Source organism: Babylonia areolata, chromosome 11 (genome assembly GCF_041734735.1).
Source record: "Babylonia areolata isolate BAREFJ2019XMU chromosome 11, ASM4173473v1, whole genome shotgun sequence".
NCBI classification, from domain to species: domain Eukaryota; kingdom Metazoa; phylum Mollusca; class Gastropoda; order Neogastropoda; family Buccinidae; genus Babylonia; species Babylonia areolata.
In genome coordinates this window covers 1,945,174-1,966,112 of record NC_134886.1, presented here as the reverse complement: position 1 = coordinate 1,966,112, position 20,939 = coordinate 1,945,174, and the positions used below count along the sequence as shown (strand labels likewise).

Here is a 20,939-nt window from a genome sequence, read left to right as displayed (position 1 = left end):
GAGTTCACAGCACACAGCTCTGGGTGGGAGCCAGTTACAGGCCAAACCTGATCCCCCCCCACCCACCCCCAAAACCCTCCACCTGTGATGGGGATTGAAGCCAGGTGCCCCCAGCAGGCAGAGGGCGACACTCACCACTGAGTTCTCCGCAAAGTAGAGCAGGATCTTAGAGGCCAGCAGGTACAGCCGCTCATCCAGCGTGTTGAAGGGCAGTTGCACCAGGGACTGCAGCAAGCGTCCCTGAACACACAACACATCAACATCACGCTCGTCCAGCGTGTTGAAGGGCAGCTGCACCAAGGACTGCAGCAAGTGTCCCTGAACACACAACACATCAACATCACGCTCGTCCAGCGTGTTGAAGGGCAGCTGCGCCAAGGACTGCAGCAAGTGTCCCTGAACACACAACACATCAACATCACGCTCGTCCAGCGTGTTGAAGGGCAGCTGCGCCAAGGACTGCAGCAAGTGTCCCTGAACACACAACACATCAACATCACACTCGTCCACCGTGTTGAAGGGCAGCTGCACCAAGGACTGCAGCAAGTGTCCCTGAACACACAACACATCAACATCACGCTCGTCCAGCGACATCGACATCCACTTGTAGATGCCCACATCATCCACATGCCCACATCAAGCACACACCCACATCAAGAGCATTTGCTTCAGTCACGTTACAGTTCAGCATACAATATTTGATTGTGATTTGACTGTGCCTTCACCTGCATAAAAGGGTGTCATTGGAAACGGGTGATGATTTTCACATTTTACATACATCATCAGTTGTTTCACTTCTTAAATCAGCAATATCTTTTACGAAGTCCATTCAGTAATATTTTTATTTAAAGGAATCAGACAGTGAGAATGAACAACTATCAAGTGCAGAAAAAGATGAAATATTCGAAACTTTCTAGAAAACTTTTGGTGAATGGACCAGCATGACAGACAGTATGAAAACTGTTGGTGACTGGATCAGACAATACGAAAACTGTCAACACTCACCTGCCCACAGACCAGGTGGTCATCCTCACTGGCTGTCCTGACCACCTGTCAACACTCACCTGCCCACACACCAGGTGGTCATCCTCACTGGCTGTCCTGACCACCTGTCAACACTCACCTGCCCACACACCAGGTGGTCATCCTCACTGGCTGTCCTGACCACCTGTCAACACTCACCTGGCCACAGACCAGGTGGTCATCCCCACTGGCTGTCCTGACCACCTGTCAACACTCACCTGGCCACACACCAGGTGGTCATCCTCACTGGCTGTCCTGACCACCTGTCAACACTCACCTGGCCACACACCAGGTGGTCATCCTCACTGGCTGTCCTGACCACCTGTCAACACTCACCTGCCCACACACCAGGTCAGCATCCTCGATGGCCAGGAGTTCCAGAGTCTGAAGCGTGAAGCGCAGTGTGTCCGCATCACTGGTGTAAGAGAGACCCACCAAGGCTCGCACTGCACACAGACACACAGACAGACACACACACAGACAGACACACACACAGCACACACACACACAGACACACACACACACACAAACATACAGCACACACAGACACACACACACACAAACACAAACACACAGACACACACACACACACAGACACACACATACACAGCACACACAGACACACACACATACACAGCACACACACACACACATACACAGCACACACAGACACACACACACACATACACAGCACACACACACACACACACACATATACACAGCACACACAGACACACACACACATACACAGCACACAGACACACACACACAGTCACACAGACACACACACACAGCATTCATCACTGCTGGAGGAAACAGGGCTGAGTCAAAACATTAATAATCATAATCAATAATAATGAAATGTTATATGTTTGCCTGCCTGGCGAGGTTAAAGAAACAAACAAAACACAACAGCTGTCATACACATAAAAAAAAAAGTTACATGTCTGTGTGAGAGTGTGCATGTGCATGACTGAAACCTGACTGCATGACACAGGAAATGAACAATGACACGACGTGATACCTGGATGACACAGGAAATGAACAATGACACGACGTGATACCTGCATGACACAGGAAACAAACGATGACACAACATGATACCTGGATGACACAGGAAACGAACGATGACACAATGAGATACCTGGATGACACAGGAAATGAACAATGACACAACATGATACCTGGATGACACAGGAAACGAACAATGACACAACATGATACCTGGATGACACAGGAAACGAACGATGACACAATGTGATACCTGGATGACACAGGAAACAAACGATGACACAACATGATACCTGGATGACACAGGAAACGAACGATGACACAATGTGATACCTGGATGACACAGGAAACGAACGATGACACTACATGATACCTGGATGACACAGGAAACAAACGATGACACAACATGATACCTGGATGACACAGGAAACAAGTGATGATACAAAACGTGATACCTGGATGACACAGGAAAAAAAATGATGACACAATGTGATACCTAGATGACACAGGAAACAAACGATGACACTACATGATACCTGGATGACACAGGAAACAAACAATGACACAAGGTGATACCTGGATGACACAGGAAACAAACGATGACACTACATGATACCTGGATGACACAGGAAACAAACGATGACACTACATGATACCTGGATGACACAGGAAACAAACGATGACACAAGGTGATACCTGGATGACACAGGAAACAAACGATGACACAAGGTGATACCTGGATGACACAAGAAACAAACGATGACACTACATGATACCTGGATGACACAGGAAACAAACGATGACACTACATGATACCTGGATGACACAGGAAACAAACAATGACACAAGGTGATACCTGGATGACACAGGAAACAAACGATGACACTACATGATACCTGGATGACACAGGAAACAAACGATGACACAAGGTGATACCTGGATGACACAGGAAACAAACGATGACACAAGGTGATACCTGGGCCTCGTCGACTGGCCATGGTGGCCCTGACCTCAGGGTTGAAGGCCAGCTCCAGCAGAATGCAGGACACTGTGCGCTGACAGGTCAGGGTTCCATTCTGGGCTGCGTGACACAGGTCTTCCAGCCTGTACACAACACACACATCTTACACAACACACAGATCTTACAGCCTGTACACAACACACACATCTTACACACCACACAGATCTTACAGCCAGTACTCAACACACACATCTTACAGCCAGTATACAACACACACATCTCACACAACACACAGATCTTACAGCCAGTACTCAACACACACATCTTACACACCACACAGATCTTACAGCCAGTACTCAACACACACATCTTACACAACACACAGATCTTACAGCCAGTACTCAACACACACATCTTACACAACACACAGATCTTACAGCCAGTATACAACACACACATCTTACAGCCAGTATACAACACACACATCTTACACAACACACAGATCTTACAGCCAGTACTCAACACACACATCTTACACAACACACACATCTTACAGCCAGTACACAACACACACATCTTACACAACACACACATCTTACACAACACACAGATCTTACAGCCAGTACACAACACACACCACGGCTGTGCCGCTTAACTTCCAGCAGAGCTATTTAGTTTCAGAGTTCAGTGAGCGGTCAGGAGCACGGCTGCTGACCTAGATTCCTCTGGGATGGGAGGGGGGGGGGGAGGGGAGCGCGCGCCGCGCTCTTTGTGCCTATGTTTCCAGCAGAGAAAGGTGTATTGTTTAAGTGATTTTCATTTAATCATATTCGTGCACACCGGTTTTTGTTTGCTGTCATTTTTGTGTACATGATTCCAGTGAATGTGAACTTTAAGTGTGTTGTGTGATTTACCAGACACTGTCCGAGTGTTTGTGTTACATCCAGTTATTTGACCTAAGTGTGTGTGTGTGAGTGCCGACAAAAATGGAATCTGGTGCGGTAGTGGCAGCATTGCTGACTGGGCAACACACCTTCAGTGAACACTTGAGATGTTTGGATAATATGTGTCGTGTGTGTGGTGAGCGGGTTCTCAGAAGAGATAAAGATAAGGGGTTGAATGCAAGACTTTGTGCCAAGTATTCTTCTGAACTGTTTCGTTTTTTCGGTCTAGATGTTTCGAATGATAAAGAGGGCAAACATCCCACATGCATTTGTATCAAGTGCTACAAAAAAATGAACAAGGGGGGGAGGCAACACACGCAGTCGTCAATTCACTCAAAAGAAAGTATTAGGGATGCAGTCACAAGATGACAAACTGCGTGTCATCATGCAAGAGCACATGACTATTGTCTCCCCCATGCGTCAGCAAGTCGTACCCCAAGCAGGAGAATCACGGCACAAATCAAAAAGTAAAGAATAAAGAAATTTTCAGCCCTGTTCTTTTCTCCACCCTGAATCCCTCCCTCCCGCACACACACATTGTAAGGAAAAAACAAGAAAAGAAAAAAAATGTTTGAGTTTAGTCAGTGTCACACTTCAACTGAGTGGATTACCAACTACAAACAAGGAGTTCATACGGATTTATAAGTTCAGGTAGGAATGGATTTTATTATTTAGAACTTACAAATGCATGTCAGTACGTTACATTGTGATCGTTTTAGTTACTAAAAGCATGGTATCGTCAAGGTGTATCTTTTAGACTGACCAAATGCATGTCGCAAGCAAAGGCACACATACTGACACGCAAAACATCTAGTCGGCGAAAATCTCTCCCCCCCTCTCTGTGTGCGTCTCTCTCTCTCTCTCTCTCTCTCTCTGCGTCTGTCTCTCTCCCTCTCTCTCTGTGCCTCTCCCCTTTCTCTCTCCGTACACGTTCCTCTGTTTCTCAGTATGTCTGTCCCTGCATATATATGTCTGCCTGTCCGTCTCTCTTCCCGTGATGTTGAGAGAAGTGTGAAACTTAAGTGGCTGGCAGCAGTTCTCAGTGGAGCTGATCGTTAAATACTGATACTAATTCCGGGGCGGTCTGCCACCTCTAGGTAATGTATCGGCTATATTTTCCTTCCAGTTGTATCGTGGAGACATGCATGTATATCATGATACAAGTTTTATCTCCAAGTAAAACGATGTACACACACAACACGGAGTTGAAATTGAACTACGTTCCGTGTGTGTTCCTCAGTTCGAACAGAATGTTCGTGTGCTCGCTAAGTTTTGGACCGCTTGTACACTGCCTGTAGGAAATTAAACCTGCTCATGTTTGGTATCGTTAAATTTGTCAGAAAATCACACATCCATTCACACCCATAGCGCCCTTCTTGTTGCATTCTGACATAGAGTATTATTTTTTTAAAGCACATAACCCTGTTTCTGACAGTTTATCAGCAGCAGCGAAGCTGTTCACAGCTGTACACACTGCCCGTGTAACATGCGCTCCGCAAAGAATAGCGCGAAGTTAGTGGTGCGCCAGAGCGCTGCCCCATATACTGCCTGCCTGTCTGTCCAGGCTATCACCTTTCCAACGTTTCGCGCTCGCTCGCTGTTCATCCCTCTCCCCTCCGCTTCGCGCCAAAACTAAAAGGGCTGCCTTGTGCCGCCGTGACACACATCTTACACAACACACAGATCTTACAGCCAGTACACAACACACACATCTTACACAACACACACATCTTACACAACACACAGATCTTACAGCCAGTGTACAACACACACATCTCACACAACAGACAGATCTTACACAATACACAGATCTTACAGCCAGTACTCAACACACACATCTTACACAACACACACATCTTACAGCCAGTACACAACACACACATCTTACACAACACACACATCTTACAGCCAGTACTCAACACACACATCTTACACAACACACAGATCTTACAGCCAGTACACAACACACACATCTTACAGCCAGTACTCAACACATACATCTTACACACCACACAGATCTTACAGCCAGTACACAACACACAGATCTTACAGCCAGTACTCAACACATACATCTTACACAACACACAGATCTTACAGCCAGTACACAACACACACATCTTACAGCCAGTACTCAACACACACATCTTACACAACACACACATCTTACAGCCAGTACACAACACACACATCTTACAGCCAGTACTCAACACACACATCTTACACAACACACAGATCTTACAGCCAGTACACAACACACACATCTTACACAACACACACATCTTACAGCCAGTACTCAACACACACATCTTACACAACACACAGATCTTACAGCCAGTACTCAACACACACATCTTACAGCCAGTACTCAACACACACATCTTACACAACACACAGATCTTACAGCCAGTACACAACACACACATCTTACACAACACACACATCTTACACAACACACAGATCTTACACAATACACAGATCTTACAGCCAGTACACAACACACACATCTTACACAACACACAGATCTTACAGCCAGTACACAACACACACATCTTACACAACACACACATCTTACACAACACACAGATCTTACAGCCAGTACACAACACACACATCTTACACAACACACACATCTTACACAACACACAGATCTTACAACCAGTATACAACACACACATCTTACACAATATGCTCTCGAGCCATAACGTTGCCTAAACATAATTATCTCCAGCCTGCATGTGCACACACACACACACACACACACACACACAAACACACCAACCCAAAATTCCTCCTACTTTTCACACCTCACAAGGCAAAACTAAAGCCTCCTATCGACTGTCTCAGCAGCAAATCAAACACGTCCCCCAGAACCTCCCTTCTCACCCACGATCTGCAGCCACTGTCGCCTTGTTCTCCTCAGAGTCAGCCACGATGGTGTAGATGGCGCCAGCGGCTTCCTGCATGGCGCGGGGGGAGGGGGAGTGGAGGACCGCCATCAGAGTTGCAACCCCTCCTGACTCCACAAACGTGTCCTGAAACATGACGGTTGAAAGAGGTTATAGGTCCGACAACCGGTATACCTGGATGAAGGGGATACCTGGATGGAGGGGATGGTCAGTATACCTGGATGGAGGTGGTGGTCAGTATACCTGGATGGAGGGGATGGTCAGTATACCTGGATGGAGGGGATGGTCAGTATACCTGGATGGAGGGGATGGTCAGTATACCTGGATGGAGGGGATGGTCAGTATACCTGGATGGAGGGGATGGTCAGTATACCTGGATGGAGGGGATGGTCAGTATACCTGGATGGAGGGGATGGTCTAACTGGATGGAGGGGATGGTCAGTATACCTGGGGATGGTCAGTATACCTGGATGAAGGGGATGGTCAGTATACCTGGATGGAGGGGATGGTCAGTATACCTGGATGGAGGGGATGGTCAGTATACCTGGATGAAGGTGGTGGTCAGTATACCTGGATGGAGGGGGTGGTCAGTATACCTGGATGGAGGGGGTGGTCAGTATACCTGGATGGAGGGGATGGTCAGTATCTCTGACAGGGCCTCCACAGCGTGCTCCTGGGTCACCTCATCCCTGGACATCGCCAGCGTTGTCAGCACCTCCAGTCTGAACACACACATACACGCACATAAACACATTATTCAATTATATGTGCAAACAGCGATTTAACTTCTTTAAAAAAAAAAAAAAAAATTAATTAAAGAACACACACTGACCCTCCCTCCGCCATGTCTGGTATCACTCACAGTGAAAACAATGTGAAACAAAGAAAAGAAACAAACGAACGAACAAATGAACATACTGACCCTCCCTCCACCATGTCTGATATCACTCACAGTGAAAACAATGTGAAGTGAAGGAAGTGAAGGAAGGACAGAAGGAAGTGAAGGACAGAAGGAAGTGAAGGAAGTGAAGGACAGAAGGAAGTGAAGGAAGGACAGAAGGAAGTGAAGGAAGGACAGAAGGAAGTGAAGGAAGGACAGAAGGAAGTGAAGGAGAAGGACAGAAGGAAGTGAAGGAAGGGCAGAAGGAAGTGAAGGAAGGACAGAAGGAAGTGAAGGAAGGACAGAAGGAAGTGAAGGACAAGGACAGAAGGAAGTGAAGGAAGGGCAGAAGGAAGTGAAGGAAGGACAGAAGGAAGTGAAGGAAGTGAAGGACAAGGACAGAAGGAAGTGAAGGAAGGACAGAAGGAAGTGAAGGAAGGACAGAAGGAAGTGAAGGACAAGGACAGAAGGAAGTGAAGGAAGGGCAGAAGGAAGTGAAGGAAGGACAGAAGGAAGTGAAGGAAGTGAAGGACAAGGACAGAAGGAAGTGAAGGAAGGACAGAAGGAAGTGAAGGAAGGACAGAAGGAAGTGAAGGACAAGGACAGAAGGAAGTGAAGGAAGTGAAGGAAGGACAGAAGGAAGTGAAGGACAGAAGGAAGTGAAGGAAGTGAAGGACAAGGACAGAAGGAAGTGAAGGAAGTGAAGGAAGGACAGAAGGAAGTGAAGGACGGAAGGAAGTGAAGGAAGTGAAGGACAAGGACAGAAGGAAGTGAAGGAAGGACAGAAGGAAGTGAAGGACAGAAGGAAGTGAAGGACAAGGACAGAAGGAAGTGAAGGAAGGGCAGAAGGAAGTGAAGGAAGGACAGAAGAAGTGAAGGAAGGACAGAAGGAAGTGAAGGAAGTGAAGGACAGAAGGAAGTGAAGGGAAGGAAGTAAAGGACAGAAGGAAGTGAAGGAAGGACAGAAGGAAGTGAAGGGAAGGAAGTGAAGGACAGAAGAAAGTGAAGGAAGTGAAGGACAGAAGGAAGTGAAAGAAGAAGGAAGTGAAGGAAGGACAGAAGGAAGTGAAGGACAGAAGGACGTGAAGGAACAAACAAACGTACTGACCCCCCTTCTGCCACGATGAGAAACTTGTTGTCGTCACAGGATGCAGCCAGTGCGGCCAGGTCACAGGCCGCTATTCTCTTCTCCTTCACCCTGCAACACGTGGAGAGGTGGCCCCGTGCTCACATGTTTGCCTAGGAAGCCTGAGAATCTCAGCGGGCAGGATCGAACCCCACACATGGCAGTGTTTTGAGCACACAGGATCTAATCCCACACATGGCAGTGTTTTGAGTGCACAGGATCTAATCCCACACATGGCAGGGTTTTGAGTGCACAGGATCTAATCCCACACATGGCAGGGTTTTGAGTGCACAGGATTGAACCTCACACTTGGCAGTGTTTTATCCTGCTCTGCTGGACTTTAGAGTGGTGGTCTGGTCGCTAGTTATCTGGATAGGCGAAAAGCCCAGGTCCGATGTGTGGCACACACTTAGTGCACGTAAAAGCACCCACGGCGACGAAAAGGGTTGTCCCTGGCTTAATCCTGTAGAAAATCCTCTTTGACAGAGAAACAAATACACTAACAGGCAGAAGAAAAAAAAAAGAGAGAAAAAAAAGAGAAGGTTGCACTGCACCATAGCGATGCTTTCCATGGGCCAAGTGGTTACAGCGTTTAACTTTCAAAACTTGGTCCAGGGTATGAATCTGCATGCGTCTGGTGAGTTAAGGATGGAGATTTTTCTTGATGTTCCCGGTCAACATATGTGTGGACCTTCTCTTTAAGTGTATGCATGCAGAACATCAAATATCCATGTTAAAGATCCTGTAAAATCCATGTCAGTATTTGAAGGGTTATGGAAACACACACAACACACACACACACACACACACAAACAAACACACACACTCACACACACACACAAACACACACTCACACATAAACCGGCTAGTTATGTAATTTAGGCTGTATACACACACGCATACACACACTCGCACACATGAATACACCCATTCAAATACAGGCACACAAAAGTACACACAAACAGCAACTGTAACGCATACTTAAATGGTATATATGCATGGTATTCATTTACAATTGTAAAGGACTATCTAAGACTCGAACCAGGAGGAGAGATCGCACTGGCTCTTCGTGCCGCAGCCTTGGTGGATAGTTGGCCTTTGTGGACCATCCCAGCACCAACTGTTCTGAAACCCTCTTGGCTGAGAGAGTGGGGATTAACTTAACTCTCTCCATACGAACGGCGAAAGAATCAACGTTAACAGCGTTTCACCCCAATTACCATCATCAAAATATTGCAAGCAGAAGGCTCTTGTACTGAAGACGTGAATGCTGACAAAGAATACCACAATTCTGACGATGGAAGCTAAAGGTTTGGTCATTCAGACACCCACTGGACATCCGAGGGGTCTGTGTAGAGGAGAAGAGAGGACTGGCCGTACTGAGTGAGTTAAGGAAGACTCTCCACTAGACAGTCAGGACAGCAGTTGCCTCCTCTGCTGTTGTGCTGGTCATAGACACTATCACAGCTTATTATCATACAGGCACACAGGCCCCAGTTTATCCGATATAAACTGTAGTACATACATGTACAAAACTACCACTTACTTTCCATTACGGGCATCATTGATCACCTGTTCTACGTCTCTCTCCTGCACCAGGTACTCCTCAATCAGATCCCCCACCTGGGCAAAATCATCACACCTGTTCAGCTGCCGTAACTATCTCAAAAACGTTGTACACACATGCAGGCAAGCAAGCACACTCACACACATAGATACACTCAGGCAGACACACACACACACACACACACAGAGGATGTCAAATGCACTGTTCTAATTAATCCTGTTCTCCCTTCTATCCACACACAAATACATGCATGTGCACACACACACACACACACACACCATCTTATATAAAAAGGCACTAAAGAAAGAACACACACACACAAAGACACACACACCAAACTACACACACACACACACACACACACACATACACCCACAGCCACCACCTGTCATTCTCCCCTCCACACCCGCACACACACAATGACCCAACACACACCAACACCATGCACCCACCTCCCCCCACAACCACCTCCCATCAACACTCCCCCAATACCCAAACCTCCCCCTCCATCCCCCCACCTCCACACTCCCCCCATACCCAAACCTCCCCCTCCATCCCCCACACCTCCACACTCCCCCCATACCCAAACCTCCACCCTCCATCCCCCCCACCTCCACACTCCCCCCATACCCAAACCTCCACCCTCCCCCCCACACCTCCCCTCCCCCCCCACACCTCCACACTCCCCCCATACCCAAACCTCCACCCTCCATCCCCCCCCACCTCCCCTCCCCCCCACACCTCCACACTCCCCCCATACCCAAACCTCCCCCCATGTCCCCTCCCCCCCCCACCTCCACACGGAAGTTTCCCAGCAGCATCCAGGACAGGGTGGAGGTGAGGACCAGCAGCATGGAGTGGAGAGAGAAGAAAATGGCTGTGTACATGTTGCGGTGAGAACACGACCCGTCCAGCATCCAGTCTGTGCAGCTGTTGTTCTGCAAGCAGCAAGGTTTCAGCACGGTTATCTGTCAATACGGCATCCAGTCTGTGCAGCTGTTGTTCTGCAAGCAGCCAAGGTTTCAGCACGGTTATCTGTCAATACAGCATCCATGGGGGGCCCAGGTCTGAACCCCATACACACACATTCTTACACAGACTTCTGATCAAGGAGGAAGGTGGCAGAATGATTAACTCACTCAGCACGGCCAGTCCTCTCTTCTCCTCTACACAGACCCCTCGGATGTCCAGTGGGTGTCTCAATGACCCAACCCTTAGCTTCCGTTGTCAGAATTGTGGTATTCTTTGTCAGCATTCACCTCTTCAGTATAAGAGCCTTCCGCTTGCAATATTTTGATGGTGGTAACTGGGCTGAAACGCTGTTAACGTCGTCTCTTTCGCCATTCGTATGGAGAGAACATTAGTGTTGTTCTCTGGCAGATTCTGAAGATGAAATCCACAATGACAAGTTCACTGACACATGTGCATGCACTCAAGGCCTGCCTACCATGTTGGGTTATGCTGCTGGTCAGGAATCTGCCTAGCAGATGTGATACAGCATTTATGGATTTGCCCAAATGCAGTGACACCTTCAAAAACTGAAAACTGTTCCGAAAAAATTCATCCATTTTATATCATGAAAACGGTGATGTGGGAGAACTGGTTAGACAGTGGACTTGTGATCCAGTGCTGACCAGTGGTCAGGGTTTGAGGGCTCAGGGTTTCATTTCAGCATGGTGTTGTATCCCTGGGAGACGGGGGCAATAGCCGAGTGGTTAAAGCGTTGGACTGTCAATCTGAGGGTCCCGGGTTCGAATCACGGTGACGGCGCCTGCTGGGTAAAGGGTGGAGATTTTTACGATCTCCCAGGTCAACATATGTGCAGACCTGCTAGTGCCTGAACCCCCTTCGTGTGTATATGCAAGCAGAACATCAAATACGCACGTTAAAGATCCTGTAATCCATGTCAGCGTTCGGTGGGTTATGGAAACAAGAACATACCCAGCATGCACACCCCCGAAAACGGAGTATGGCTGCCTACATGGCAGGGTAAAAACGGTCATACACGTAAAAGCCCACTCGTGTGCATACGAGTGAACGCAGAAGAAGAAGTATCCCTGGGAAAGGCACGTCACTCCCATGTTCCTCACTCCACCCAGGTGTGGATGGCCACCTCTCTTTGCTTGGGGAAGGATGAAGCAACAGAAGGTGAGGACTGGACCCCACCTTGCTGTGCCAAACCCTTTTCACACAGCAGACCAGAATGAACAGCCGCTGGTGGCTGCAAAAGGCTATGGGTCGTGGGACTTTTGATCGGTTTTTGTTTTGTTTGTATCATTATTTAATAAATAATCAACAAACAAACAAACCAATGAAACATCCCAAAATACTGAAAACAAAACAGAGCGAAAAATCTACCAGCACACATAAACATGTGCATGTATTCCTTTATGCCATATAATTATACATCTGCTTTCCTGCTAAGGCCTTTCACTCCTCCAGGGGTATAGGGGTCAATAAGAGACCTCCCCTGTCCCCTGTTCGATGTCTTTGTCTCTATCTAGCTCCAGGTAAGTCCCATACTGCTAAATAATACCAGTAAAAAGCTAGAATGAACCCCCCCCTCCCCTCCTCACCTCCCCTGAGAAAACAAACACTTTACTGGAAAGGAGAACATGAATGACTGATTTTCCACCACAGTACTAATACAACTCAAGGTGTGTGCTTGTAACTCAAGGTGTTCAGTCTAGTTTAACGTCTTTTCACTATCAGTGACATCAAGGTGTGTGTGTGTGTGTGTGTGTGTGTGTGTGTGTGTGTGTGTGTGTGTGTGTGTGTGTGTGTGTGTGAGCATGTGTGTGCATGCATGTACACACGTGTGTGTGTTGTCGTGTGTGCTCATTTGCCTGAGTACATGAGCATACATGCTAATCCATGTCTGTGCATATTTTCCCATGTGCATGCATACTCGCATATGAGCATCTCAAAGCATGACAGTCATAAACAATAAAGACATTCAACGGAGGGACGTGGTGGTGGTCTTCACTCTGGAAGGAACGCTCACCCAGTCTGGATCTGTGAAAAAGTGATTATTGTCGTACTTAGTGCGTGGTGTCCTGCATTTCTTGGAATCAGAACAGGCACCACCGCAGTGACTCAGCAGCAGCGCAGGGTCTCCTCTGGTGTGTGTCCTCCTGGTGAAACTAGCATGGATAGTTAGTTCCCTGCGGACTGTTGACGTTGACACTGTGGCAGACAAACCAGTGTGTGGTGGTATATGGAGGAATAAGAATGAGTGGCGTGAGAGAAATGCATCGAAAGTGGTACAGATGATGGGGTAGATAGAAAAAAAAGAAGAAATAAAATGAAATAAATAAAAAGAGGAAATAAAAACAACTTTTTCTCAGACTCACAGAGATGCTGATCCACTCCCAGGCAGAGAAGTAAAGGGCCAGCACCAGACACACCAGAGTAACCACCCCTGACGACAAGCAGAAGATCTGGCGTCTGAAACGGACGAACACAAAACAGCGTGAAAAAGGGGGAAGGAACAAAATGCTGACACAATCTGCTCTACTTTGCTCTCCAGCTTCACCGTCATCATTTATTATCATTCTTTTGTCATTGTTATCGTCATTTATCATCCACCATGTTGTTTACAGCCCAACTGACTAGAAGGCTATGTCTAAGAGCCTTTTCCACCAACATACATTTTTTGTATTTGTATTTGTATTTCTTTTTATCACATCAGATTTCTCTGTGTGAAATTCGGGCTGCTCTCCCCAGAGAGAGTGCATCGCTACACTACAGTGCCACCCTTTTTTTGTTTGGTATTTTTTTCCTGCGTGTAGTTTTATTTGGTTTTCCTATCGAAGTGGATTTTTCTACAGAATTTTTCCAGAAACAACCCTTTTGTTGCCGTGGGTTCTTTTACGTGCGCTAAATGCATGCTGCACACGGGACCTCGGTTTATCGTCTCATCCGAATGACTAGCGTCCAGACCACCACTCAAGGTCTAGTGGAGGGGGAGAAAATATCGGCGGCTGAACCGTGATTCGAACCAGCGCACTCAGATTCTCTCGCTTCCAAGGCGGACGCGTTACCTCTAGGCCATCACTCCATTTTGTGTGCTTTCTCCCTCCTTTCATCCCACACACCCCCTTCTCTTCGCATGTCACATGCAAGCCAAATTAACAGTCTCCTGAAACACCAACAAACATAATTAAACAGGATCTGAAAACACACTCATAGCCTTTAACTACGTAATTTCTTTCCATATCTCCAAAATCACTTTTCATAAAATTGTGAGTCTCTGTGTGTGTGTGTGTGTGTGTGTGTGTGTAACAGAAAAAAGGAAATTTTCCTTCTAAAATTACGTTTAAGTAACATACTTGCCGTGACCCACTAGTGCAGACTCCGGCAGGGGTCTGACATTCCTGTCCTGTGCAAACTACTACCTGCCTATGTATGTGTAATTATAAAAGGAATTTGTGGCAAGCCTAAAAGCTTGAGACTGCACTCTTGTCATCCAAACTGCTAGTTGCAGAAATCAATAACATACAGAAATTACTACCACCCTTGATTTCCCCACAGTCCACTCACATGTGTGAACTATTTCCAACATTTCCCCATAGTCCACTCACATGTGTGAACTATTTCCAACATTTCCCCATAGTCCACTCACATGTGTGAACTATTTCCAACATTTCCCCATAGTCCACTCACATGTGTGAACTATTTCCAACATTTCCCCAAAGCCCACTCACATGTGTGAACTATTTCCAACATTTCCCCACATCCCACTCACATGTGTGAACTATTTCCAATATTTCCCCACAGTCCACTCACATGTGTGAACTATTTCCAATATTTCCCCACAGTCCACTCACATGTGTGAACTATTTCCAACATTTCCCCACAGACCACTCACATGTGTGAAGTATCTCCCACATTTCCCCACATCCCAGTCACATGTGTGAAGTATCTCCCACATTTCCCCACAGTCCACTCACATGTGTGAACTATTTCCAACATTTCCCCACATCCCACTCACATGTGTGAACTATTTCCAACATTTCCCCACAGTCCACTCACATGTGTGAACTATTTCCAACATTTCCCCACAGACCACTCACATGTGTGAAGTATCTCCCACATTTCCCCCAAAGCCCACTCACATGTGTGAAAGTATTTCCCAGAATTCCCCACATCCCACTCACATGTGTGAAGTATTTCCCACAAAGCCGCCGAGACGAGAGTACGTAGGTACGAAGAGCACGGCCAGGAGACAGAACACACCCAGCCAGATGGCCGAGTACCAGCGGGTTGTCAGTATTGCCAATATGGCCGCTATGCAGTGAACGTACAGCACTGCCTGCGAATAAAAAAGAAGGCAAAGAAAATATAAAACAAGAGAGGCAAGGCCTTCAAGACTCACTTGTGATAAATTACGTCCCCTAGCATTAATTACAGGGTAATTTCCCTTTTTTTACTATCTGCAGCAAAACGTTTGCAAAATAAATAAAAATTCCATGCTTAGCAAAAGGAGTTCCTGTTTGAACAAAAAATGATAATAATGACTCCTCTTGTTGTTGTGTCAGAATAAGAGGTCAAAGTGCCAAGTTTAGAGAATACAAAAAATATAAATATAACAGTAAATGCAGTTTGCATATAATTAGGCTTCTTTTTTTAAATATTTTTGTGCCCATCCCAGAGGTGCAATATTGTTTTAAACAAGATGACTGGAAAGAACTGAATTTTTCCTATTTTTATGCCAAATTTGGTGTCAACTGACAAAGTATTTGCAGAGAAAATGTCAATGTTAAAGTTTACCACGGACACACAGACACACTGACATACACACACAGACAACCGAACACCGGGTTAAAACATACTCACTTTGTTTACACAAGGGAGTCAAGAAAGAACAGAAGGAAGAATAACTTTGGTGTTGGCCCATCCTGAGATGCAGCAGATAACACACACTCAACAGACATGAAGCGGCATTAAAAGCAATGACACGTGCTGCACACCAGCATCATACAATCATTTAAATGTCACTCAAGCCAAATGCATAGAATCACACGTATACAGATACACACAAACACTTTCCCCAACACACACACACACACACTCTTACATGCATGCATGCAGATACACACACACACACAGACACACACACACACACAAGTACATATATCCACTGTAAATCACATTTCCTTGCACACGAAGCTCAAAAGTCAGACAACGTGACCAAATCAAGAGCTCAGCACAGCACTCACCTTCAAACTGCTCAGCCACTTTTCACGTCTGTCGAATGTTCTGACCTCTTTTTCCAATGCCACCTTGACACCGCCAAGCTGACCTTGTCCACTCTGGTCAGAGGTCACACTGCTATTGACGGAGCGGATTTCCATGAGCACCTGCCAACATTTCGTGATTTAAATTTTTTTTTTTTTTTTATATCAGCATTGCAGCAAATGCTGGCAAAAGTAAACAACACGAGTTCAGGTTCAATTTATCATTTGTGAAATGTTTTGTAGATACTTTTTCACTGGTGGTTTGCTTGTGTTATATGAGGGGGTATGTGTATGTGAAACAGTGCGTGCTGTGAATTTGTGTATGCGTACATATTTTTGTGTATTAGTATTAGTGTGAAACAGAAATGCTGCTGTGTATCTCACTGTCACATGATTCTTGTATGTATGTATCTATATTTCCAGTGTTTTTTGGTTTTTTTGTGTGGCTTTTTAAAAACTGTTTCTCCTCTTTTTTCTTTCTTTATATATATATATATATATTTAAAAACAAAATTTCTTTAGGTAGCTTGCTATAAAAAAAAAAAGCAAAAAAAAAAAAAGCAGTTGTTGCTTATTCAATTACAATCTTGAAATACAAATCTGACTCTGACTTTGAAGTACAACACTAATGAAAACTTGTTACATAAATCTGAAGCACTGTGAACACCACATATAAATTATAATGGCTATCCCTGTTTAAAGGCAGACATAACTGTGCAGCTATCTATACACATGGCAGTGGCTCTGCAGACCAGGTCTGGTTCTACAGAGTGGTGAGCACACAGGGCACTGGGGGTCTGCTGATGTTGCTGGGACAGACTGTGCTCTGTGGCCACGTTCTCTGCCTGAGCCTTGCTGCCACGTTGCTCTGTGTGTGTGTGTGGTGTGTGTGTGTGTGTGTTGTGATGTGTGTGTGTGTGTGTGTGTTTAGCACACAGGGCACTGGGGGTCTGCTGATGCTGCAGGGACAGACTGTGCACTGTGGCCACGTTCTCTGCCTGAGCCTTGCTGCCACGTTCCTCTGTGTGTGTGTGTGTGTGTGTGTGTGTGTGTGTTTAGCACACAGGGCACTGGGGGTCTGCTGATGTTCCAGGGACAGACTGTGCTCTGTGGCCACGTTCTCTGCCTGAGCCTTGCTGCCACGTTCCTCTGTGTGTGTGTGGTGTGTGTGTGTGTGATGTGATGTGTGTGTGTGTGTGTGGTGTGTGTGTGTGTGTGTGTGTGTGTGTGTGTTTAACACACAGGGCACTGGGGGTCTGCTGATGCTGCTGGGACAGACTGTGCTCTGTGGCCACGTTCTCTGCCTGAGCCTTGCTGCCACGTTCCTCTGTGGTGTGTGTGTGTGTGTGTGTGTGTGTGTGTGTGTGTGTGTGTGTGATGTGATGTGATGTGTGTGTGTGTGTGTGTATGTGTGTGTGTATGTGTGTGTGTGATGTGATGTGATGTGTGTGTGTGTGTGTGTGCGTGTGTCTGAGATGTGTGTGTGTGTGTGTGTGTGTGTGTGTGTGTGTGTGTGTGTGTGCGAGATGTGTGTGTGTGTGTGTGTGTGTGTGTGTGTGATGTGATGTGATGTGATGTGATGTGATGTGATGTGTGTGTGTGTGTGTGTGTGTGTGTGTGTGTGTGTGTGTGTGTGTGTGTGACATCATATACATAGCCTTTACATGACTGTATAAACAATTAATATTAATGTAAAAAGGAAAAACAATTGAAAAAGTGCCACTAAAAATAAATGTATGCCAGAGAACATGACATCCCATTCACAACAACAACAATAATAATAATAAAATGTAGGCTTATATATGCAGTACCACCATCTCAATAACAATGGGACTCACCGTGCTTTACAATGAAATATACAAATTTAAGACTAAGTGTTGTGAAATATGTACAAAGTCAACACAGTTTCACATGACACTGGCTGACATACACACATGTAAGTCTAAAAACAAAAAAAAAACAAAAAACAAAAAACCACACACACACACACACAGGATACATAAATTGACACAGGCGCCATCACAGTAAATCACATATGTGCAAATCACAGCAAAACAAAGCAGATCACATTCACCATTGTCTAAAATAAACACCAGGGAACCAGGTCTCACGAAAAACACACCAAAATCATCACAGATGCAAACAGATCAACACAAAGAGCACATCTAGCAACATAAATCACAGTAAGCATACGCAGATGGAAAAATTTCAGTGAGAGAAGTACAGTTTGAAAAGATTTGTTTTGAGAGCTCTCTTGAATGCTGGTGTTGGGGTGTGACAGAGGTGTGAGGGCAGTGAATTCCACTGTTTAGGTGCAACAAAAGAAAAGGAATGTTCACCAATAGTTTCAGTACGAATCTTTGGAATGGACAGTGTGCACATGTCATTTGAAGAACGGAGTTGTCTGGATGGTGAATAGACAGAAAGTAGACCTGAAAGATAGACGGGACAAGAATCAGTGCAGAAATTGTGACAAAGGACTGAGAGTTTGTATCGTATAACAAAACAATTGTGTGAACATAAAACACCCAAACAAACATATAGTGATATACACACAACTGAGAGATCACAAAATTACCTTCTCACACCGTTTCTGACTTTTCTTATTTATGAATCCCCAAAAATGACAACAAAATGAACAATACAAAAAAAGTGGAGGAAGAATCAGATGAATCTCTCAAAAAGAAGAGAGCTTATGATGACGATGATGATCACAACAACAGTGATGACAATGTTGATGACTACAATGACAACAATGCATGAATTATGCTCATCATAATGAAGACGATAAAAGAGAGGAAAAGATGAAAGAATAGGAAGAAGACAAAAATCACAAAAAGAAAACAATCAAGACAAACAACAACAAGAACAAGAATAACAGAACAACAGCAGCGAGAAGAAAAAAACAACTGATAATGATAACGAAGATGACAACAGTGGCGAGGACCATGACAAAGACACACTCACGTCCTTCGACTTCCCCAGGGGGATCATGGTGACCACAGCACTGTCGCCGACGTCATATTCACTGAGTGGATATGCATCACGCATTATCTGACCATTGTAGCGAAGGCGAAACTGGTGGTTGTCTTTTCCCAACTCATACAGAATATGAAGAAGCTGTGCTCGGACACGCGCTACTCTGTCTCCTGGACGCACGCTCACGACGAACGTCTTCAGCTGGAACAAAGGATAGGGTGCTCAGAGCTCTGGACTCATAACGACTGGGTTATTCAGGGGACTGAGCTTCAGTCTCAGTTTCTAAAGAGGGTATACTGAGTTTGAACAATCCATTAACACTACACCACATCTGCTTGGGAGATGCCTGATCAGCAGCATAACCCAACACTTATAAGCCTTGAGTGCATGCCATATATAAATTTGTGAACCTTTCAGAATGGATTTCTTCTAAAAAAAATTTGCCAGAGGACAACACTTTTGTTACCGTGGGTTCTTCTTCAGTGCACCAAGTGTGTGCTTCACACAGCACTGCAGGCAGTTTGTATTTGATCCCCTCTAATTCTGCTAAACTTCAAAGATGGTAAATTAAGTAATTTCAGTCTTTCTTCATGTTTTATTCTGTAATCCACTAACAAACCTTGTTGGCCTTCTTTTAACTTTTTCAACGGCAATAGTTGCTCTTTGTAGAGCGGGTACCAAATAACATTTCCATATTTGAGGTGTGGTCTTACTAGTTACTAGTGTCTTAAATAATCTAACAAAAGTGTCACTGTCCACACAGAGAGAGAGAGAGAGAGAGAGAGAGAGAGAGAGAGAGAGAGAGAGAGAGAGAGAGAGAGAGAGAGAGAGAGAGAGAGAGAGCGGAGTTTTTATGAGAACTCAACTGACATTCAGTGAACAAATACGCAGTATGAGCGAATTGAGAAACTATGTCAAAGACACTGGTTCCCATGACCTGTCCACTGACGTAGGACGAAGGTACACCTCAAGCAAATACATATATTGGCATGAAAGGTCTTCTACTTTCTGACTTACAGGAAAAACTCTGTTTTTGACGTAGATCAACATTCTGTCTCAGTCTTGGCAGCACTCCAACTAAATAGCACCCATTTTGTTGTGGCAAATTCCAAGGAAGTGGGTGCAGAAGGGAGTTCACTCTGCTCTGTGTTTGTGACTGAGAGAACAAAACAAGTACAATAACTGTAGCTCTGCAAATGCGCAATCAAGAGATTGCTGCTTAGTGTTCGCTTAACAGTTTGCCGATAAAAAGGTGACACAGAGAAACAAACTCTGAAACTCTTCCTAAGTATAATTATAATTG

At 45.4% G+C, this 20,939-nt stretch overlaps 1 protein-coding gene across 1 annotated transcript in view; it reads right to left on the bottom strand.

Annotated features, from left to right (window-relative positions):
- The window catches only part of LOC143287442 (uncharacterized), a 31,961-nt gene extending 11,121 nt beyond the window's left edge, over nt 1–20,840 (bottom strand). The window contains exons 1-13 of the mRNA XM_076595433.1: nt 20,654–20,840; nt 19,625–19,837; nt 16,640–16,780; nt 15,578–15,732; nt 13,772–13,865; nt 11,213–11,356; nt 10,398–10,474; nt 8,834–8,923; nt 7,468–7,567; nt 6,823–6,971; nt 3,011–3,138; nt 1,360–1,469; nt 136–240 (exon numbers count right to left, since the gene is read on the bottom strand). Coding sequence (XP_076451548.1) covers nt 136–240; nt 1,360–1,469; nt 3,011–3,138; nt 6,823–6,971; nt 7,468–7,567; nt 8,834–8,923; nt 10,398–10,474; nt 11,213–11,356; nt 13,772–13,865; nt 15,578–15,732; nt 16,640–16,780; nt 19,625–19,837; nt 20,654–20,686 — 1,539 coding nt within the window. The 5' untranslated portion in view covers nt 20,687–20,840. The remainder of the gene's footprint in view (nt 1–135; nt 241–1,359; nt 1,470–3,010; nt 3,139–6,822; nt 6,972–7,467; nt 7,568–8,833; nt 8,924–10,397; nt 10,475–11,212; nt 11,357–13,771; nt 13,866–15,577; nt 15,733–16,639; nt 16,781–19,624; nt 19,838–20,653) is intronic.
- Between the last annotated feature and the right edge of the window lie 99 nt (nt 20,841–20,939).